This window comes from Pan paniscus, chromosome 17 (genome assembly GCF_029289425.2).
Source record: "Pan paniscus chromosome 17, NHGRI_mPanPan1-v2.0_pri, whole genome shotgun sequence".
In the NCBI taxonomy this organism is placed as follows: domain Eukaryota; kingdom Metazoa; phylum Chordata; class Mammalia; order Primates; family Hominidae; genus Pan; species Pan paniscus.
In genome coordinates this window covers 79,739,142-79,760,226 of record NC_073266.2, presented here as the reverse complement: position 1 = coordinate 79,760,226, position 21,085 = coordinate 79,739,142, and the positions used below count along the sequence as shown (strand labels likewise).

Sequence of the window (21,085 nt, the reverse complement as noted above, 5' to 3'; positions counted from 1 at the left end):
CAAGTCTCACTATTGCTAAAGAAATGTGATTTACTCACAAAATTAAATATGCACACATGCCAACATCACATAGGTGTAAAGAAGGGAGTCAAAACTTCCTATCTACTTTATTACACTTATCCACTATACTACTGTATACATCTCATAGAGTTATGATCCTCTGAGGCGATCATTACTTGTAAGTTTTCCATGAAGGAAACATGAGTGGCAATGTAAAAGATCAAAGTCTAGTTTCTCATAAGACGGGAGGTCTGTAGAGGTACCAACTACTTTAAAAACTTTTAGGGAACTGGTTCTTTCCTTTGCCTTTTTTTGTTACAGCTTTACTGAGATAAGTGGTTTTCTCCTTTGCCTTTTTAATGACGGTTTTATTGAGATATGTTTCATCTTCATAAAGTCCATCCATTTCAATTGTCTATTCAGTGGTTTTTAGCATATTCAGAGTTGTACAACCATCGTTACAATATAATTTTAGAAGACTTCCAATATCCCAAAAGGAAAGCTGGTCTCCATTAAGTCTCTCCTCATTTCCACTCCCATCTCAGCCCCAGATTTCTCCTTTGATATTCCAACTTAGCTAGCTGATAGAACATATTTCCTTGGCACAGAATGAAACTGAAAGTTACATTTTGATGTATGATTACCAAAAATGCTACTTGAAGTAATCTTTTAAAAAATTTTATTTTTTAATTATAGAATTTCCTCTTCAAATGCGGTTAAAGCAGAAATTGTGAAAAACCAACTACTTGAGCTTATTTACTATATACATTTATCAAATGACAAATATATTTATTTCTATAATTTGGCTCAAAAGATTCAAGTTTCCTGAACCAATCCATTAAAATGAACTACTATGTAAGCCACATATAAAAAATCAGTCCATCTTTTACTTTTCTCTCCCAAAATGAACAGGCAAGGAACTACAGAAAGATCAACTAAACCCAAGGCCAGTAGAAGGAAGGAAATAATAAAGATTACAGTAGAGATAAATATTTGACTTTAAAATATAAGTTAGTAAAAAGAGACTACCATTATTTCAAAGAACCTAAGAGGTACATATTTCTGTTAAACTTTTTAGTATCTTTGAAATATGGGTGTATCTTATGATAGATAGCATGCCATAATTCAATTGGGATTCTTTTTCTTTCTTAAAGAAACATAACTGTTACAACCAATTGCATCTTAGATTTAAAATAAGATGCACTGAATTAAAAAATATTATAATTGTAACCTGAAGATTGAGTAAAGTTGTTACTTTTTTCTTTTTCTTGTTTTAAAGAAAAACAAATAATGCTAATATCTATATTTATCATGCTTTCTATTTTAAAAAGTTTAATTTATTAGACAGCTTTGATTAAACCTTTATCCTACTATCTTTAAAACAGTGGGTCACAAAATCAGTTGAATGGGTCATGAACAGCATGTTTTTCTTTTTTAATTGCTTATTTAAGGATTTTTTTCTTTACTTTTCCAAAATATTTATAAAATCATGTTTGGTATTGCTTGTCTTTATGTTTTATAAAACTTTTAATTTTATATATGTAAGTACATACTGGCACATGATGTAAAACATCTTTTTTACTGAAGGTGTAGTCAAAGTTTGAAAACACTAATAGAAAGTTCTTTATATCATGATATAAAAAGTAAAATCTAATGTTAAGTATAAAAACAGCAAAGTAGAGAATAGTGCATAGAATACAGTATCATTTCTTTAAATCATGGGGAAAAGATCACATCTTTGAATTTATACATGCACAAAGTATCTCCGAAGGAATATAAGACAGTTCTACAATAATAGTTGGAGTCTTCAATACCCTACTTTCATACTGCACAGAAATTCTAGACAGAAGATCAATAAGGAAATAGAGAACCCAAACTTTATAAAACAACTAAATCTAACAAAATTATACAGAACACTCCACTCAACATCAGCAGAATATATATTCTTCTCAAATGCACACAGAACGTTCTCCAGGACAGACCATAAGTTAGGCATAGGTAATTCTTAGTAAATTTAAAAGATCAAAATCATATAAAATATTTCTCTGACTACAACAGAATGAAATTAAGAATCAGTAACACAAGAAAAATGGAACATTCACAAATATGTGGCTATTAAACAACATGCTCTTAAATAAGCAATAGGTCAAGGAAGAAATCAAGAATTAATGAGAAAACACTGAGATGAATGAAAATGAAAACAACATACCAAAACTAATGAGATACAGCAAAAGCAGTACTCAGAGGGAAATTTATAGCTATAAATACCTACATTAAAAAAGATCTCAAGTCAGTAATTCAATATCTTATGGAACTACAGAAAGATCAAACTAAACCCAAGGCCAGCAGAAGGAAAGAAATAATAAAGATTACAGAGATAAATGAAACATAGACTAGAAAAACAATAAAGAGAATTAACAAAATCAAAAGTTGGTTTTTGAAAAGAGAAACAAAATTGACAAACGTTTAGCTATACTGACTGAAAAAGAGAGAAGATGCAAATAACTAGGATCAGAAATGAAAGCAAGGATGTTAGTACCGACGTTACAGAAATTAAAAGATACATAAGTTAATACTATGAACAACTGTTCATCAACAAATCAGATAATCAAGATGAAATGAACTAATTCCTAGAATCACAGAAATCACCAAACTGATTAAGTAGAAAATCCCAACAGACTTATAACAAGGAAACAGACTGAAGAGTTCCTATACCCTATCAAGCCAGCCTTAGCCCAATACCAAAACCAATACCAAATACCAAAACACAAGATAAGAAAACCACAGAACAGTATCCCTTATGAATATAGACACAAAAATACTTAACAAAATACTAACGACAGATCCAAAAGCACATTAGAAGGTTTATAAACCAAGGCCAAATGGGATGTATCTCATGAATGCAAGGGTGGTTTAACATAAAATCAGGCAATGTATTAATAATGCAGGCATATGACAGTAGAACGAAGGGGGAAAAATCACATTATCATCTCAACAGATGCAGAAAAAGCATGTGGCAAATTCAATGCCATTTTACAATAAGAATATTTAGCAAACTAGGGATAAAAGGAAACTTCCTTTATATGACAAAGGGCATTTATAAAAATTCTATAGCAAACATCATAGTCAATGGTGAAAGATTGAAGCTTTCCTGTAAGATCAGAAACAAGGCAAGGATATTGCTTTCTCAAAACATTACCATCCAAATTGTATTGGAAATCCTAGCCAGAGCAATTAATCAAGAGGAAAAAATAAAAGCCATCTATATTGTAAAGAAGAAGCAAAACTATCTCTCTACGTGCAGATGACATGATTCTATATATGTAGAAAATCTCATAGAACCCATAAAAAACGATTAGAGTTAATAAGCAAATGCAGCAAAGTTGCAAGATTTAAGATCAACACACAATGACCAGTGCTGTTTTGATAAACCAGGATAAACCTTTCCCTTCTTGAAAAGAAAATTAAAAGAACAATTCCATTTACAATACCATCCAAGAGAACAAAATACCTAGGAATAAATTTAGCCAAAGAAGTGAAAGAATTGTATACTAAAAACTACAAAATATTACTGAAAGAAATTAAAGATCAAATTAAAGAACAAAAAGACATTCCATGTCCATGAACTGGAAAACTTAATGTTGTTAGGATGACAATACTCCCAAAGAGATCTACAGATTTAATGTAATCTCTATAAAACTTCCAATGACCTGTTTTGCAGAAGTGAAAAGCTGAGCATCAAATTCATGCGGAACTGCAAGGGACCCTGAACAGACAATAGTGAAGTGCAGTTAGAGGACTCATATATCCCAATTTCAAAACTTACTACAAACAACAGTTATCAAAACAGTGTGGTAGTGGCATATGGCTAGACATACAGACCAATGGAACAGAACTGAAAGTCCAGAAATAAACCCGAAGAATCTAGGCCCAACTGATTTTTGAGAAAAGTAGCAAGACTATTCAAAAGAGGAAATTTTTTATCTTGAACAAATGTTTCTGGATAACTGGATAGCCATATGAAAAGAATAAAGTTAGACCCTGTTTTACTCCATATATAAAAATTAACTCAAAATGAATCATTGACCTAAATGTATATAAAAAATGTTTTCTTCTAATTGTTTTATAGCTTTAGCTCTTATATATATATTTATATACATATAGATATATATATCTTCTATAACATTGATTGACTTGGCAATGGTTTCTTAAAATTGATACTTAGAGCACAAACAACACAACAAAAAAATAGATAAATCAGATTTCATAAAAATGGAAAACATTTGCCCATCAAAGGATATGCTCAAGAGTGTAAAAAGAAAACCTACAGGATGAAAGAAAATATTTGCAAATCATATATATGATAAGGGTTTACTACCCAGAATATATAAAAAACTCTTACAACTCAAAAACATGAAGATAAACAATCAAATTTAAAAAAGGTCAAAGGACTTGAAAGAATACTCTAGAAGCTAGCAAAACTGACTGCATGTGACAGAAGCTCAAGGACAGGAATAAAGGAATTTTCATTGTACATTTTTTTACATTAAAAAAATTACACCATGTAAACATATTAATCAAAACATTAAACCCTGTTTCTAATGCTTTATTTAATCAGCTAAGATATTACTAAGTTCAGTTTACTAAAGAACATTTAAATTTTATTTAAATACCAATAAAAAGGCTTTTGCTGACAAGAGAATATATATCAAACTTGAGAAATAAGAAGTCAAAATATTAATCCTTCAATCACAGGAGTTTTATAAAAATGTAGACTTAATGCTTAAGCCCTGGAGTTTGAGGCTGTAGCGAGCCATGACTGTGCCACTGTACTCCAGCCTGAGTGACAGTGAGAGAACCTGCCTCAAATAAAAAAAAAAACCCCAAAAAACAAAACAAAACAAAACAAAAAACCAACAACTCTCTCTGTTTCCCCATAGAGGGAGAGATATATATATATTTATAATAAGAAACAGGTGAAATATTAAAAAGTAATTCAATATCAAGAGATGTAACTAAAAAATGTTTTGTTCTGTTATGCCCAGGGATTGATTTTAAATCACTCTAAGACATATTTCATTATTTACCAATTTAATTTTGAGGAAATACAATTTCATTTTATTATAAATGGCAACTTTTCTGATAAAACATACAAATAATTAAATGAACAAAGATAGATGATCAGTTTTTCATGAAATATATATTTAATTATAAAAAATTTAAAATCAGCCAGAAAAGTAAACATCATACCACAAATTAGTTATATGTGTGCATATATGTATATAATCTGTATGTATAATGTAACTGATTACTGATGATGCAAATTTATAAATATTTCATGCAGTACAATCATTTTAGTGGTAGTCTTTTATGATAATATGAAAAATTAAAATAAAAAAGCTAAAACTGAATTTCATAATAATTAGGTTTCTGTAACACTCTAAAGATGATATTAAGGAAATACAGTAAAAGGGATGCAAACATTAATGCATTACATGGATTATGTTACAAGCTAAAAAAGGAAAAGAAGCTCAAACACCCTTCTGCCAAGCAGAACTGCAAAACAATCTGAAATTGGACACTGATCCTTCAAGACATATAAGACTTTCCATACTTATTAATATCTTATGACTATTTTAAAATAATTAGGTAAAAATAAAGCCATCAGTGGAAAACCATCTAATTGTTTTTATTAAAAATACCTATGGGGATAAAAAATTTTAAAGCTCTACATGTTTTCTTGAGGATCAGTACAAATTTCTTATGCTAAATGGATAATTGAAAATAAGCTTTAAATGGGTTTTGCCAATGCATTATGTACCTATCATACTGTAGGTCCCAGAAATTATGATTGAATCAGTGGTAAATATTAAGAAGATAACAATAGAAAGTTACATGACACACTCTAAAATTGTCTTCGTTTATTCTTTATAAAATTTTTTTGATCTAAAAATTTTATATCAAAAACAGAGTTCAATAAAATAATTTAAATTATCTGCAAACATCCACTGTCACTTAAATGAGATTATAAATAACTTCCCATTAATCTTTTATTGACTAAATATAACTATATTTAATAATAATTTATAAATAACAACCATAAAGATAACTTCCTATAGTGTTTATGGATCATAACATAGGCTATGTGGACTCAAATATATTTGCAAATGTATTTTGGATACTTAAAGCATCTGTCAATAACCAACCGGTTAACTGCAAGAAAAATAAAAAAGGTACTTTAAAAAGTTGTTGCAGTCAATATTACAACTATCCTATTATAAGAGAAATGTGATTTATTGCCACACATGCATAATAACACATTTATAATCGGCAACTACAAGTACATTTATGACTAGTGTTATATTATTCGTCCTGACTAGTTTTATATTATTCATCCCTGTTAATTTTCAATACAAAGAGTGTCCATTTCTGTTGACATATGAAGCATATCATACCAAGAGCACAGATAATTAGTTAACTGGTAATGTAAAAACCAGACAGTGTTCATGGCACATAAATGGACCTACAGTAATAGTTAGTGCTGCAGAAGCTAACAATGCTTTAAGCAAAACTGGAAAAACATGAATACCATGCAGTTTTACTGAACTCACCTGACAGAGGTGTAAAACCATTCTCTAGGAGCAGAGATGCATGCACAAAAGTAAGAATATGATTGCAAGTAATAGACTTTAACAAAATAAAAATATAACACTCAACTTCAAAATGACAAAAAATGGACAACATGATGGGATTACTGGGACGAAAAAGCTTTTATGTGCCTTACCTCTCTCTTTGCCAACAGCACATTGGGAACAATGTGTGGCAGGCAGCGTCCCAGCATTAACATAACGCTTTTTTCACTGTCTGCAATACGAGACACCTAGAAAACCAAAGAATTAATAAACAATGATAGTGGAGAACTTCTGTGCATACTAATATGGAAAAGTTCATTCTTTAGGCCCTGATACCTCTGCCCTAAACACACAAGCAATATTTTAACTTATGATAACAACAACAACAACAACAACAGCAGCAGCAACAACAGCAACAGTGCTCCAATCAACATCCATATTTCTTTGGGCTAGAAACAGATTTAAAATACCATTAAAATCAAGGGTGAAGCCAAGGAGGCCTAATAGGCTTCATTTCTGGGAACAAGTAGGGGTAATAGCACAGGAGTAGGGCAGCCTCAATGTTTGTTTTTGTCTTTGAAGAGATGCTCACAAAGCTACAACCATTAGCTACAGTGATAATCTGTACAAAGAACTTGGAAATACAAGGGGTAGGCTAAGGAAGGTGATCCAGTCTTACAATGAGGATTGCCAGACTGCATCCAAACCATCCTCTATCTAGCTCTGTGATATTCTCAATGACATTGTGGAACAGAAGCCCATGGGAAGTCAAGTGAAATGAAACACAAAACAGCAAGAAAAGGAGGAGTGAGTACACAGGTAAGAAAAAACAGTAATAATAAAATACCCCCTCAAAACCAATCTGCAAAAATAAATACAAAATAGTTGAGAAAATCTAATATGCAAGCTAATAAACTCAACTATTGGACATAACCACTCCTAATGAAATGAAAATAATAGAGTAATTTAAATAAACAATTAATATATAAACAGTGTACACTTAAGTTGGTTTTCTGAATTATATCTAAGAGATGCTGTCATTAAACATACTATTAAAAATAGAGTTTATAAAAGGTCACTTTAACGTTAACAAAATGTTAATAGAAAAAACAGAAATAATCAACTACTTTCCTTAAAAGTTTAAAATTTTAGGAACTATATCTTAGAGCATTATTTTACATAATGGATTTGCATTTGAAATACAGTCTTATCACAGATGCTTCTGTAGAAGGGAAACTTAAAAAGAAGAAAAACAGTAGAATGTTTTTAAAAAGTTGTGGAAATAGGTGGTATAATTTACCTCGTATCCTAAACGACTATCTGCTGACATTCGACAAAAAGAGAGTAGTGCTTGATGGAATGCAGGAGACAATTTCCTAGAAGAAAATGTACGAAAAAGAGACAATATCAAATAATTACCATTGACATTTAAGGAGAAATTTAAGTTATGTATTATAACTTCCATTCCAGCATTAATCCTACCCCACAAAGCTAACCAGATTTCTGAGCCACCAGTGACTTGAAGAACACTTCACTGGAGAAACTTATACAGGTCACTTAGGAGAAAAAAAATCAACAGTAACTGGTGTTCTTGCAGTAGTTTGATGTTATGTGAAAAAATGGCATTTATAGTTAGTGGATCAAACCTAAAGTGCTATAGTAGATCAATGCCTATAGAAATGATCTGAAAATCTAAAATGAGGACTTTCTCCAACCCCAATTCTCTATGGTCCCAGAAAGGTCAACACAAAGGTAAAGTGGATAAAGGTTGACCTGGTATATTGCTGAGAGGAATTAAAGCTTTGCAGATATATATAATGCTAATGATAAATCTGAATATTAGAAAACCACAAACAACAAGTCTAAAGATAAATGGAGGCACAGCTCATTCAATATTCATGATACATTTTAAAGAAAGTTTCTGTTTGCAGCTGAAAATATTAGCCTATTTATGTTTAATAAAGGAGGTTAAAACATTTATATTTCTAAAACACCAGTCTCTATGCAGTATTATTCATAAAATTATGACTATGAGTTGTACTTTATGTCTTAAATCTGCAAAGAAAAGGCTAACACCAAAAATTAGATAATAAAGCTTATTTAGTATACACCACAAAATGGTGCTCAGTAATTTCTATGATTATAGAGTACTGTATCAAAGCTTGAGCCTTTTGCTGTTTTATGCTCCTCTCATATTCCCTCAGAGGGGGACCATAATCCTTCCACTTGCCCAAGTCAGAAACCTCAAATCAGGCTTGATCCTTTTTTTTGAGATGGGGTCTTGCTGTATTGCCCATGCTGGTCCAGAACTACTGGGCTCAAGCGATCCTTCCATCTCAGCCTCCTGAGTAGCTGGGATTAGAGGCACATGCCATCGTCCCTGGCTTCCTTCCCTTTATCTTCACCCCAAATCCATTCAATCTTTTAACTTCTAATAATCTTGCAGATCCATATACTTCTTTCCCTTCCCATTACCAATGTCTGAATATAGAACAGGCCTCCATCATTTCTTACTTGGGTTCTTCCAACATATACCCGTATAGTTTCCTTGCTCCCAGTCTTGCTACCTTCCAATTACCTCTAGCTCAGAGGACCCTTTCTAAAGCTTAGATAACATCATGTCCCAACCTCTAAAATGAATTAATGCAAGCTTACATGACTTCTTAGACTTTGCTTACTTCTCCAACTTCTATCCTTCCTTTCACTAGCATTATTTGCTTAAGCCTCACTAAACCCTTCTTTGTTCCCCTAAAGCACTGTTTCATTTGTGCATGTGGGAACACTCTTTCTTTTACCTCTTTGCTTGTTAACTCTTACAATAGTCTTCAAATCTTGGATGACACTTCTATGAAACTTTCCTGCTCTGAAGACTAGGTTAGTGCCTTGATTACATGTTCCCAAAGCAAGTTGAACTTATTTTATTATACTACTTTTCATACCTTAGTGTTATTTCTTGTCTGTCTCTCTCATACTATAAGGTTTGAGGTTTGGGCCCTGTCTGTTTCAGTTCTGTGACCAACACAGACAGACAGACAGACACACACACACACACACACACATACACACACACCCCTACTATACACAGAAGAAGTTGTGGTTCATGAGTGGAAAGCTTTATTTAAATAAAAATCCAATACTTCTTAATAATGGGGACCTGTAAGTTTGAAGCAAATTAGTTGTACTTTTCTATTATATGCTCATAGTAGGCATAACATCTCTCTATCTAATAGGAAACGAAGTATGACCTTGTGGCTGAAAATGCACCATAGGATATTTGTAAGAATTAAATGAGTTAGTATACATAAAGCATTGAGGATTCTGTCTGACATATAAAAAGAGCTCAGTAATATTCCTTTCTTAAAAGTATTTTTTAATCATAATCTAAAAGTTTTAAAATTATATTTTTGTCCCCTCCACTAGGAAACATAATCACAAAGTGCAGGGACCATGGTTTTTGTCATCTGCGAGTTCTGACACCCAATATAAATTAAACATATGAATTAACAGAATACTAATGATGTAATATTTGTAATGGAAGCAGACACAGGAAAAAAAAAAGTAGGAGCAAAAATTATTCCTTCTTTAACATAGGCAACTACGCAGCATCAAAATATTCCTCTGAGTCTGATAACGACTAAAGGATAGAGAAAAAAGCACTGGGTAAGTGTTTACAGCACATAGTAATAACATATTTGTTATGGGTTTAAATACTTAGCTAAGATAGAACCTAGCTCATTGATGGGTAATTCCTTTTTGATTTAATTTAATTTAGTAACTAATAATTTTGTGACTTTTTTTGTGACAACTACTTTGCTATGTGTTAAGTTCATGTCAAATATAAAAATTAATATATTTGATCTGCAAAAAAGCAGTTTAAATAAAAACAGTAGCTCTTCCCGTTTGACATGTACTAAATAGCTGCAAGATGCATTTCAAAATATAGGATGCATACTAACCTATTAGGTTTATCAAAATGAACTGTGTTTTTACTTGATAGAGAAGAAGGTGGCATTCCTTCTCTTTCTCTCCTGGGGAATGAATCTGGGGAATTCTCTTTAGGAATAGTGGAATCAGCTTCATCTGATATTGAAAGATGGATGTCTGTGTTTTTTCCCTTGTCTGAACTATTTACATCTGGATGCTGTCCACTGTCCTCAGAGTCTTTGTGGGGCAACTGATCCAAAGGAGGCTGAACAGAGTCACAAACTGCTGGGATGGCAAAGTGTTCATTTTTGAGGAAGTCCATTTCACTGTAGAAAGAGAAATTAAGAGAAATCACCAGAGGACAACTGTATTTTTGAAAACTAGCATAAATCTCATAATGGGTTTAATGTTTTAAAAGCATATTTAAAAGTATTAGTAGCAAATGATTGGCAAGTAATAAATCTTTTTTATGCAATATTCACTGATGCTTCATATACCTAAAAATGTAGCTATAAACTCAAGAATGAAGCATAAAAATGGCCTTAAAAACCCTGCTTTTGATTGGCACTTAAATTTCTTTTATTCATTTGCAAAGTGGGATAACTTCCTCAAACCCACAGGATTATTATAAGAACTAAATGGAATAATGAACAGGAAATATGTACAACACTAATATGAGGGAGAAATCAAAATATCTTATTTCTTAGTTCCAAGACATAATTGATTGTAAGATCACCATATCGATTTAGTAACTTGTTTTGGGAAAAAAGACCTATTACTATTTTAAATACATTAAACAATTACAAAACTTTCTTTCAGAAGTATTAAAATGTGAAGCAATTATGCCTTACAACTGGAATATTGTTTCATATATTTGCATAACTTGCCAATACTTTTAAACACCTTAAGAGGATTTTTAGGAATAATGATCAAGTACTAACCTTTTAAGTCTTCTGATTTGCTCCATCAATGACCATTTCTCACTATTTAACAAACTAATTTTATCTTCTAATTTCTGTACTAACATGGAGTTCTAAAATCAAAACAGGAGAAAAACAGAAACTCAAGATCTCACTGTATGCTTTTACATAGTTTAAATACTTTCTGTGGACTTAACTAATTAGTTGCTATCTCTCACCTCTGCAGGCTGGGGAGTTTCAAGAGTTGGAGGAAGGTTGCTTACAATTGGTGTAAGGGCCTCTAATTCATCTTCTTCTACTCCACTGGCCACATCTACAAGATCTTTTCCAGTTACTTGATGATTTCCAAAATCCCGGTAGAGTTGCAATAAGTCTGGAGGTTTTGGAATGTTTAATCCTACATCATCCCATAATTCAAAATCCTAAAAGATAAAAAAAAAACATAAAAAATCTTCGAGGAAATTTTATCTTACATTTTTGAAATTCATATTATTATTGCTAATATCTTTTTTTTTTTAAGATTGGTTTTGCTGTGTCATGCAGGCTGGAGTACAGTGGCACAATCATAGATGGCTCACTGTAGCCTCAAACACCTGGGCTGAAGTGAGCCTCCCACCTCAGCCTCCCAAGTAGCTGGAACTACAAGCACCCGCCACTATGCCAAACCAGTCAAAAAAAATTTTTTTTTGTAGAGATGGGGTCTTGCTTTGTTGCCCAGGATGGTCTCAAACACCTGGCTTTAAGCAATCCTCCCACCTTGGCCTCCCAAAGTGTTGAGAATACAGGTGTGAGCCACCACAGCCAGCCTCTGTGAATATATTGAAAACCCAACATAATCATAATTTTGTTATAATATCAAAGTGTATGTTCCAAGTTAGTAAATAACATTCTTACATTTATTTTACACTTTCCAGTATCCAATATTATTCTTGTAAGTTTCCTGACCTTCTAGATAAATAGGTTTAATTGTCTTAGGTATCAAAATGTTACACAATTTTTTTATTATATCTCTTAAAAATATAAACTCTCTTTGTTTTGTATTAACTTTAAGCTCATAAAACATGCTCAAATATTTGCATGACATCATAAAACATGTCTAGATTAAGGAAGTCTCAGTACATAAATTGTACCTATTATTTATACGTTATAAGTAAACTCAAATCATTAATTTTGTTCTTCTTTTATTACTCCAACTTAATACATATTAGTGTAATCTCTAATGGGTAGGGAAACAATTTAATCTGCATGTCTTCTTGCTGTAAATGTTTGAATATAATTCATATTATTAAAAATACTTCTGGCAATTTTCAGAATCCAAATAGCTACTCTTCAATTTGTTGTGTATTAAAACGTGTTCAACAGTTTTATTAACTTTAACAGTTTTATTAAAAGTACAAAAAAGCATAGCAACTTAAGCATTCTGTAGAGAAAGATCTTTAGAAGAGCTTCATAAAATTGCTGACTAATCAATTGCACGTAAATACACTGTCTCACCATTCTATCTTCCTTTAATATATCATAATTTAGTACTAATTTGATAGATTATAACCTATGAGAACCTCTAAGAAATTGGCATATTAATTTGAACATTCTAAATGTGATATTCTTAATCCTTTGACGATTTATTTGAATGATGAGATAGCTATTATTGAGGACTAACTCTGAGGTAGATATGAGTATTACAAGTGGGGGCTTTAGAGAAAACCAGAGGAAGTATGAAATTTGTATCTTTCTCCACTATCACTGTTGCAAATTAATTTGAGGGAGGCTTAAACTGGTCATTTGTAAAATGAGTAAAATATTTATTATCTCTTAGGGTTTTTGTAAGGATAAATTAAATGTATATAAAAGCCTTAACATAGTGCTTGGCCCACAAGAACTAAACAACTTTTAACTTAAAAAAAAAAAACTTATTAAATGAACATTACACATAATTCAAATGTCCATCTATCTATCATTCATCCAAAATTTAAGACGTATCTACCTTGAGCTTAGAACTAGAAATAATTTCTAGTTGCTCCATATCCTTGCCAAAACTTCATACAGTCTTAGGTAAACATTCTAATTAATGTGTTGTGGTATCTCAATGTGATTGAATTTGCATTTCTCTAATGAATACAAATGTTGAGAATCTTTTTCACGTGCTTATTTTCCATCCATATAACTTGCTTAGTGAAGCACCTGTTTAAAATTTTTGTGCATTCTTTTAAAAAATAGATTAATTTTCTATTATTAAGTTTAGAGAGCTCTTAATAAATTTTGGATATAACTCCTTTATCAGATATGTTACTTGCAATATTTTCACCCTCTCGGTCTTAAAAGTGGCTTCCAAACAGCAGAAGTTATTAATTTTGATGAGAGCAAATCTGACAGAGAACATCATGCTTTTTGTGTCATATCTAATAAATCTTTTGCCTATCTTCCAAGCCTGCAGTGATTTTTTTTTTCCTGTTTTCCTCTAGAAGCCTTACAGCTTTTTAGGCTCTATATTTAAGTATATGCTCCATTTTGAGTTAATTTTTGTATATGGTATGGTTTGATGTTTATTTTGTTTAGGCAAATGGTTCCATTACCATTTGTAAAAAAAAGACTACCCTTTCTGCATGGAAGGTATTTTGCATTTTGTCAGAATTCAACAGATCATCTATGTGTAAGTCCACCTCTGGATTCTATTCTGTTTCATCAATTTATTTGTCTATATACCAATATGACAAATAATATCTTTACTATAATATCTTTTAAGACTTGAAGCCAGGTAGTTTAGGTCCTCCAAATTTGTTCTTCTTTATTAAAGTTGTTTTGGCTGTTTCCTTTTCATATGAATTTTAGAAAAAAATCATTACTTTCCACAAAAATGCCAGTAAGAAGTGAGATTTAGATTTCATTGAAAATACAAATCAAAATTGTTACCTTGACAATATTGGGTCTTCTGATACATGAGCACAATATCTCTTCATTTAAATCTCTTTAATTTATCTCAATGTTAAGTAGTTTTCAGTGTAGAAGCTGTCTGTCAGATTTATTCCTAAGTTATTTCCTATTTTTTAATACTATTGAACATGATATTTTAAAAATTTGATTTCCAATTGGTTGTTGCTAACATAACATATGATAGGTTTTTGTATACTTACCTTGTTTCCTACAACCTTGCTAAAATCACTTAGTTTTTGTACCGTTTTTGGAGAGTCTATAGGATTTTCTATACACATGATCATGTCATTGGTGAATAAGGACTGTTATTTCTTCCTTTCCAAAATGTGTGCTTGAATTACTTTTTCTTGCCTTATTGCACTAGCTAGAATCTTCAGTATGATGCTGAATAGAAGTAGTGAGAATGAATGTTCTTGTTTCCATCTTCATCTTTTATCATTAAGAATGATGTTAGTGTGGGATACTATGCAGCCATAAAAAAGGATGAGTTCATGTCCTTTGCAGGGACATGGATGAAGCTGGAAACCATCATTCTCAGCAAACTATCACAAGGACAGAAAACCAAGCACTGCATGTTCTCATTCATAGGTGGGAATTGAACAATTAGATCAATTGGACACATGGTGGGGAACATCACACACCAGGGCCTGTTGGGGCATGAGGGGCTGGGGGAGGGATAGCATTAGGAGAAATGCCTAATGTAAATGACGAGGTGATGGGTGCAGCAAACCAACATGGCACATGTATACCTATGTATCAAACCTGCACGTTGTGCACATGTACCCTAGAACTTAAAGTATAATAATAAAAAAAAAGAAAAAGAAAAGAATGATGTTAGTGATAGGTTTTCTATAAATGTCCTCTATCAGTTGGGGAAATGCCTCTCTATTTCTAATTTCTTTAAAGTTTTAAAAGAGAATGGATGTTGGATTGAGTCAAATGCCTTTTCTGCATCTTCTCAGATGATTATATGATTTTCTTTTTAATATGATCAATTACAATGACTGATTTTTGGATATGAACTCAACCTTATATTCCTGAGATAAACCTCATTTGGTCATAATGAACTGTCCTTTTAACATTCTGTTTAATTTGATTTGCTAAAATGTTATGTATAATTTCTATATCTATATTAATAAAGGAAATGAGCCTGTAATTTTATTTGTTTGCAGTGTCTTTGTCTGGTTTTGATATCAGAAGTATGCTGGTCTCATTGAATGAGTTTGGAAGTATTCCCTTATCTTTAATTTCTAGAAGAGTTTGTATTACTTCTTCCTCCAATGTTTGGTCAAATTTGCAAGTGAAGCCATCCAGACCTGGAGTTTTCTTTGTAGGAGTATTTTTAAGTACAAATTTTATTTCTTTAATAAATATAAAGCCCTTCAAATAATCTATTTCTTCTTGAGTGTGCTTTGGCAGTTGTCTTCTTATAAGAAAAGTTATTCATAACATTCTTTTATTATTCTTCTAATATAAGTAAAATCTGTAGTGATGTAACCTTGCTCATTGTTGATTTTGGTTATTTGTATCTTCTCTCTTTTTCCTAATCAGTTAGGCTAGAGGTTTATCAATTTTACTGATCTTCTCAAAGGACTACTTGTTTGTTTCATTAATTTTTCTCTATTGTTTTCTGCTGCCTGTGTCATTGACTTATGCTATCATCTTTATCATTTCCTTTCTTCTACTTACTTTGGGTTTCACTTGGTTTTCTTTTTTTAGTTTCTTAAGGCAGAACCTGATTTCACTGATTTGAATTTTTTTCTTTCCTTGTATAGATATTTAGTGTTATGAATTTCCCTCTAAGTGCTATTTTAGTTATATCCCACAAATTTTGATATGTTTTGTTTTCATCTTCAGTCAGTTCAAAATACTTTATAAGTTCCCTTTTAATTTCTTTTTTAACTCATGCGTTATTTGGAAATAACTTTGTTACTAATTGCTAGTTAACTTCACCATCTTAAGACTTGTTTTATAACCCATAATATGGTCTAACTTTGTAAGTGAACCATTTGAATTTAAAGAGTATGTATTCGCTGTTGAAGGATGAAGCATTTTTATAAAATTGTAATTATGCCCATTGGTTGATAACATAGCACAAGCCTTCTATATCCTAAAAGATTTTCTGTTGACTTGTTCTATTAATTATTGAGAGAGCATTGTTGATATCTCTAATTTGATTTTTATTCGAGAAGGACTAATCATTTACACTTACAGTGAATACTGATAGAGCTAGGTTTTAATCTAACCATTTTATTATCTGTTTTCTATGTATTCCGTCTATTTTTTGCTCCTCTTTTCCTCTTTTTCTGTGTTCTTTTTGACCTCTCAATATTTCTCACATATTCAAAATCTTTCCTATTCACTGTTTAGTCGATCATTTAAAAAACATGATTAACCTAAACTATAACCATAGTATAGCATTGTATAATACTCAGGTTAAATATTAGTTTAATGTCTCTTACATAGCACATGTTCAGTGACACTACCATTGAATAAAAAATAACTAGATACTTATTGCATTTAATTTTGCCAAATATATTCTAATAACTGAGGGGGTAACTGAACTATCTTACTCAGAAAATTTCTATTTTTGCTAAAGGATCTATAGGAGATTTTATGAACCAACAGAATAATCTTGATTTAAAATGATGGCCTTCAGATTCCTAAATAATAAATTCACTGGCATTTACTTTTTTAAGGTGTAAGATTCAAACCAATCCATTAGCACTAAGAAGTCAAAATATTCCATTTGAGAGATGACACTAAAATAAGACATCTTTTTTGCTTAAAGAGATTTTATCAGGAAAATAGTAATAAAGTTCTAAAATTGGCCCCTATTCAGAGAGATACAGCTGATTTTCTCACTCTCATTTACAATATACTCTCTTAAATACTGTCATATATTTATCTAACATCTTAATTGTTACAGTGCAATTGAGGAGGTTTATAGTTAAACTGGATTTATAAGTACACAAGAACCTACACTATAAAGTATGTCTTTAAAAAGCAAACTTTATGAATATATGCAAAAATGAGTGGACTATATAGTCACTGAGGAGTAGTAAAAAGGAATCTAGAAAGAATGAAAAGTCTTTATGTAGAAAGCAACAGGGAAAGAATAAAGTCTGTAAGCTAACAGAATTAGCTTCAGGCAAGAGACGGCTGTTTCTAGTAACTAGCCTTGTAGAATTTTACTATATATATAACTTAAAAAAAAAAAACGAAACTACGTAAAAGAAAAAGTGAATTATAAGTGTAAAAAAAATCACTGTAAAAACAAAAAGTAACTTTACCTGATCATCGTTTTCATCTGAAAAGGTTATTGATGTAAGCTTATAGTTATTCTTCAATAAAAATTCATTGACTAAGAAGTTTAGAGCTCTCTTTTCAAGAGGTTTGATTGGCTCCTGGAAGCAAAATAAGAGGCAAACAGGAAATCATAAGTATTCCTCCTTCAATATTTATGTTACCATTTAATGTGGAAGATTAATTTTACATTTGTCTTCCGTCACCCACCTGAATTTCAGGACTTGATTTGTAATTTTTTCGTTCCTGTAAAGGAACTTCATGTTCTGGTGGAAAAAAACATAAGTACTATTTTACTATTTTACATTTTAAAATATCTCAGCTACTTCTACATTGTCAAAGTTGAAAAGTCTCAAAAAAGTTTTATGTACACCACCTGCGGCCTTTGTCAGGTTGGCTCGGAGGGCCTGAATGGTCTCCTTGGCTTTCCGTAGTTCAAACTCCAGGACTGGACAGGGATTTGGAATAAACACACACAGGCATCCAACCAAGAAAAGGGAAACAAAAATTAAAAAATAAAAAGCAAGGATGGGTATGAAAAAAAAATACAATTTGTATTGAAAACAGAAAGCATGCAATCTTTATGAAACTTGTGAACGCATGCAGCAGAGTTGATTTGCAAGCAAACTGGTGAATGTTTTCCATAGTTTTAGAAGAATTCAGGGGGTTATTATCAAATGTTCTAGCTGTCTGACAAGGAATAGCTCTATTTAAAAATAAAATCTATGGCATACTCTCATTTAGATAAATAAAAATATTAATAATCTGGGTACTTCTGCTTTATTCAGTCTAGGTAAGAAATGTAATGGATGTGTTCAGGTGACATAATTTCAGGGGATAAGGTAAAAATTAGATGAAGCCCAAGCAAATATTCTTAAAAAGAAAAACTTAGGATTTTTTTTTTACAAAAGTTAACTTAAAATGCATTGTCTAGAATAATGTTATAAATCAACGTATAGAGACGTTAGTGAATAGTTCCCTTCATTAGGATGTTGAAGGAATATGGTTTAAATATTTAACAAATGTCGTGATGCCTATAAATTTTTCTACAAACAAGAGTATGTTTTCTAAAAACAAACACAGATACATCAAACACATATCAAAAAAAACATAAAAATCCAAAACCCCAAGGGTTTTATTTTTCATTTAGAGCCACAGGATAGAAACAGTTTCACTTTTAATTCCTAATTAAGATAATTCTATAGAAAATGAATGTGTACATTTCTAAAAGTATAGTTTTCTAAGGATACTGAGTAGGATTAAGTAGAATTTCAAAGTTTCTGATAACTCTTCTAATAGATTTGTTCATGTTAAGAGGTACTAGTGAAACTCAGGATTTCTCCTATTATCACAGAGTGTGATTATGACATAAATATGAATATTGAGGAAACATTTTAATAAGCTCTTTAAAATGTTAGACTTGAGAAAAAATATATTTCTGAGAAGTAAAGCTCTTGGAAAATTAAGTGATCTTTGCCACAAATGAATATTAAGAAATTACAGTAGTTAAATCATTCTGCATAAAAACTGGAACTGAAGGTTTCATCTTAAAGATACAATTTTTTCCTAACTGACTAATACACATAAAAAAGATGCCAAATGAGATGTTATCAGAGCCACAGCTATAAAAATATATGGAAAAATTAGGATTCACTCAGTTTGCACATTTTCAATAAAAACAAGATGTAATTGAATCACATCTAGTACACAAAGGCCAATTATTTTGATGCACAGAATTTAACTGCAGCAACATGGAAGCACCACTAAAAATCAGATGACATCGTATGTTACTTTATGTTTTTTGGTAGTCAGCAATGCTGATCTGCAAAGACTTCTGTGCAACAAAGTTAAACATTTTCCTTAACATTTACACTTCCGGAAACTCTTAGAGTTGCATTGAAGTAAGACTGGACACATTCAGTGTGTAAGTACAGAATAGGTTTACACAGCATGTTGGTTTACTTTTTTTTTTTTTGTTTTACATTTTAAAACTCTAGGCAATTGATTTTGATTTAAAAATATCTAACTGTATCTTAAATAAATATATATATCATGCTTTTGATATCACTTAAAATTTTCTAAGACATTACAGAACAATTGCAGATCAGAAGTGCCCTACGCCAGAATGATAGAAATATGAAAAAAAAAAAAAAAAGAAAAAAAGAAAAAAAAACTGGTTAAAACACAAACTGGGAAAAAACTCAAAATGCAATTGGTGAAAGTTTAGGTGACCAAGAGTAAAACACTGAATGATTAAGGCACAGAAAGCCAGAAAAACCCATGTCAGACGGCAAGAATTTATATTTTTATGCACATCTACATACATATTGCCAAATGTCATTAGAAGTTACCAATACTTTGAAAAGATAATGCTTATCAATATGAATTCACTCTGCTGCATGTTTCTTAATATACAATATAGACTTTAAAAGACAAAGGCGTATGTTTGAATCTATAGTACATTTCTATAAAGGCATAATATGATCAAGTAATTGCAGTTACATGAGAAAGTTTCAAAAGAAAGGTTAATAGCAATGTTGTATTTACAGATATATGAATGTATCTTCTTTATTAGCATTAGATTAAAGCTAAAAATTAATTATCCTGTAAAGAAAGACATTGTGCGGAACAACCTTGCAAATATTTTTCAAATATTGTAATTCTTCCTAAAAATATTTGAGGATATATATGTTTATTAAAAATGCTGCAGGAATGACCAACCAAGTGGCTCATAGTCCAACTCTGCTGAATACAATTTTACTAGAACTAAAGTAATAACTGCAAAGATGTAGATGTATATTAACATTGCATATTATAATCTTACCAAAATAGTTAACACTTAAAAGTCAGTATAAGCAACTCCAGATTAGTTGAAACAGTTATTTCTCAAACTGCACTGGATAATACTGTAGTATATTAGAGGCACTTGAGTGCTTAAAGATTATGCTTTCATGACTTATGAGATGTACAACTATGTGGAGACACCAAAGGTGGAATGTGAAATTTCAAAGTAGAAATAAAATATCAATACTTTGTTGTCCAACTCAATTCATCACTAATATTATCTTGAAATGCTTGCTAGACTTAGTTCTTTTTGGCCCACACTCAAAACATTGCTGTATTTTAAAAGATCTTTTCCATAACACTGGTCTGAAGAAGTATTTTTTCATTCCCATTCTAGTTCATTATTGATGAGTTCCGATCAATAGGTCTGAGTCATCTATTTTGCTATGTAAAATTGTCTTCTTTCAAGTCAGAATTTTCTGGAATTTTTTTCCTGACTATAAGGTGATTTGAAATAACACTTTCCCATCTTTAATACTTATTTTAGTATCCCAGAACAGTTGTAAGAAAAGAAAAAATTCTCTTTTC

General features: G+C 31.2%; 1 protein-coding gene across 12 annotated transcripts in view; it reads right to left on the bottom strand.

Annotated features, from left to right (window-relative positions):
* The window catches only part of RELCH (RAB11 binding and LisH domain, coiled-coil and HEAT repeat containing), a 119,868-nt gene that overhangs the window by 67,927 nt on the left and 30,856 nt on the right, over window positions 1-21,085 (bottom strand). For 6 of the 12 annotated variants that reach the window (XR_008621903.2, XM_034943895.3, XM_055102509.2 and 3 more), the window contains exons 3-11: window positions 18,090-18,161; window positions 17,924-17,979; window positions 17,701-17,814; window positions 11,695-11,898; window positions 11,498-11,589; window positions 10,589-10,882; window positions 7,933-8,008; window positions 6,785-6,880; window positions 6,612-6,635 (exon numbers count right to left, since the gene is read on the bottom strand). Coding sequence is in view for 11 of the 12 variants with exons in the window: in XM_034943895.3 (XP_034799786.1) it covers window positions 6,612-6,635; window positions 6,785-6,880; window positions 7,933-8,008; window positions 10,589-10,882; window positions 11,498-11,589; window positions 11,695-11,898; window positions 17,701-17,814; window positions 17,924-17,979; window positions 18,090-18,161 (1,028 nt within the window). In the remaining variant the exon portion in view is untranslated. The remainder of the gene's footprint in view (window positions 1-6,611; window positions 6,636-6,784; window positions 6,881-7,932; window positions 8,009-10,588; window positions 10,883-11,497; window positions 11,590-11,694; window positions 11,899-17,700; window positions 17,815-17,923; window positions 17,980-18,089; window positions 18,162-21,085) is intronic. The other 6 variants (XM_034943901.3, XM_008952645.5, XM_057300440.2 and 3 more) reach the window with 3 other exon arrangements.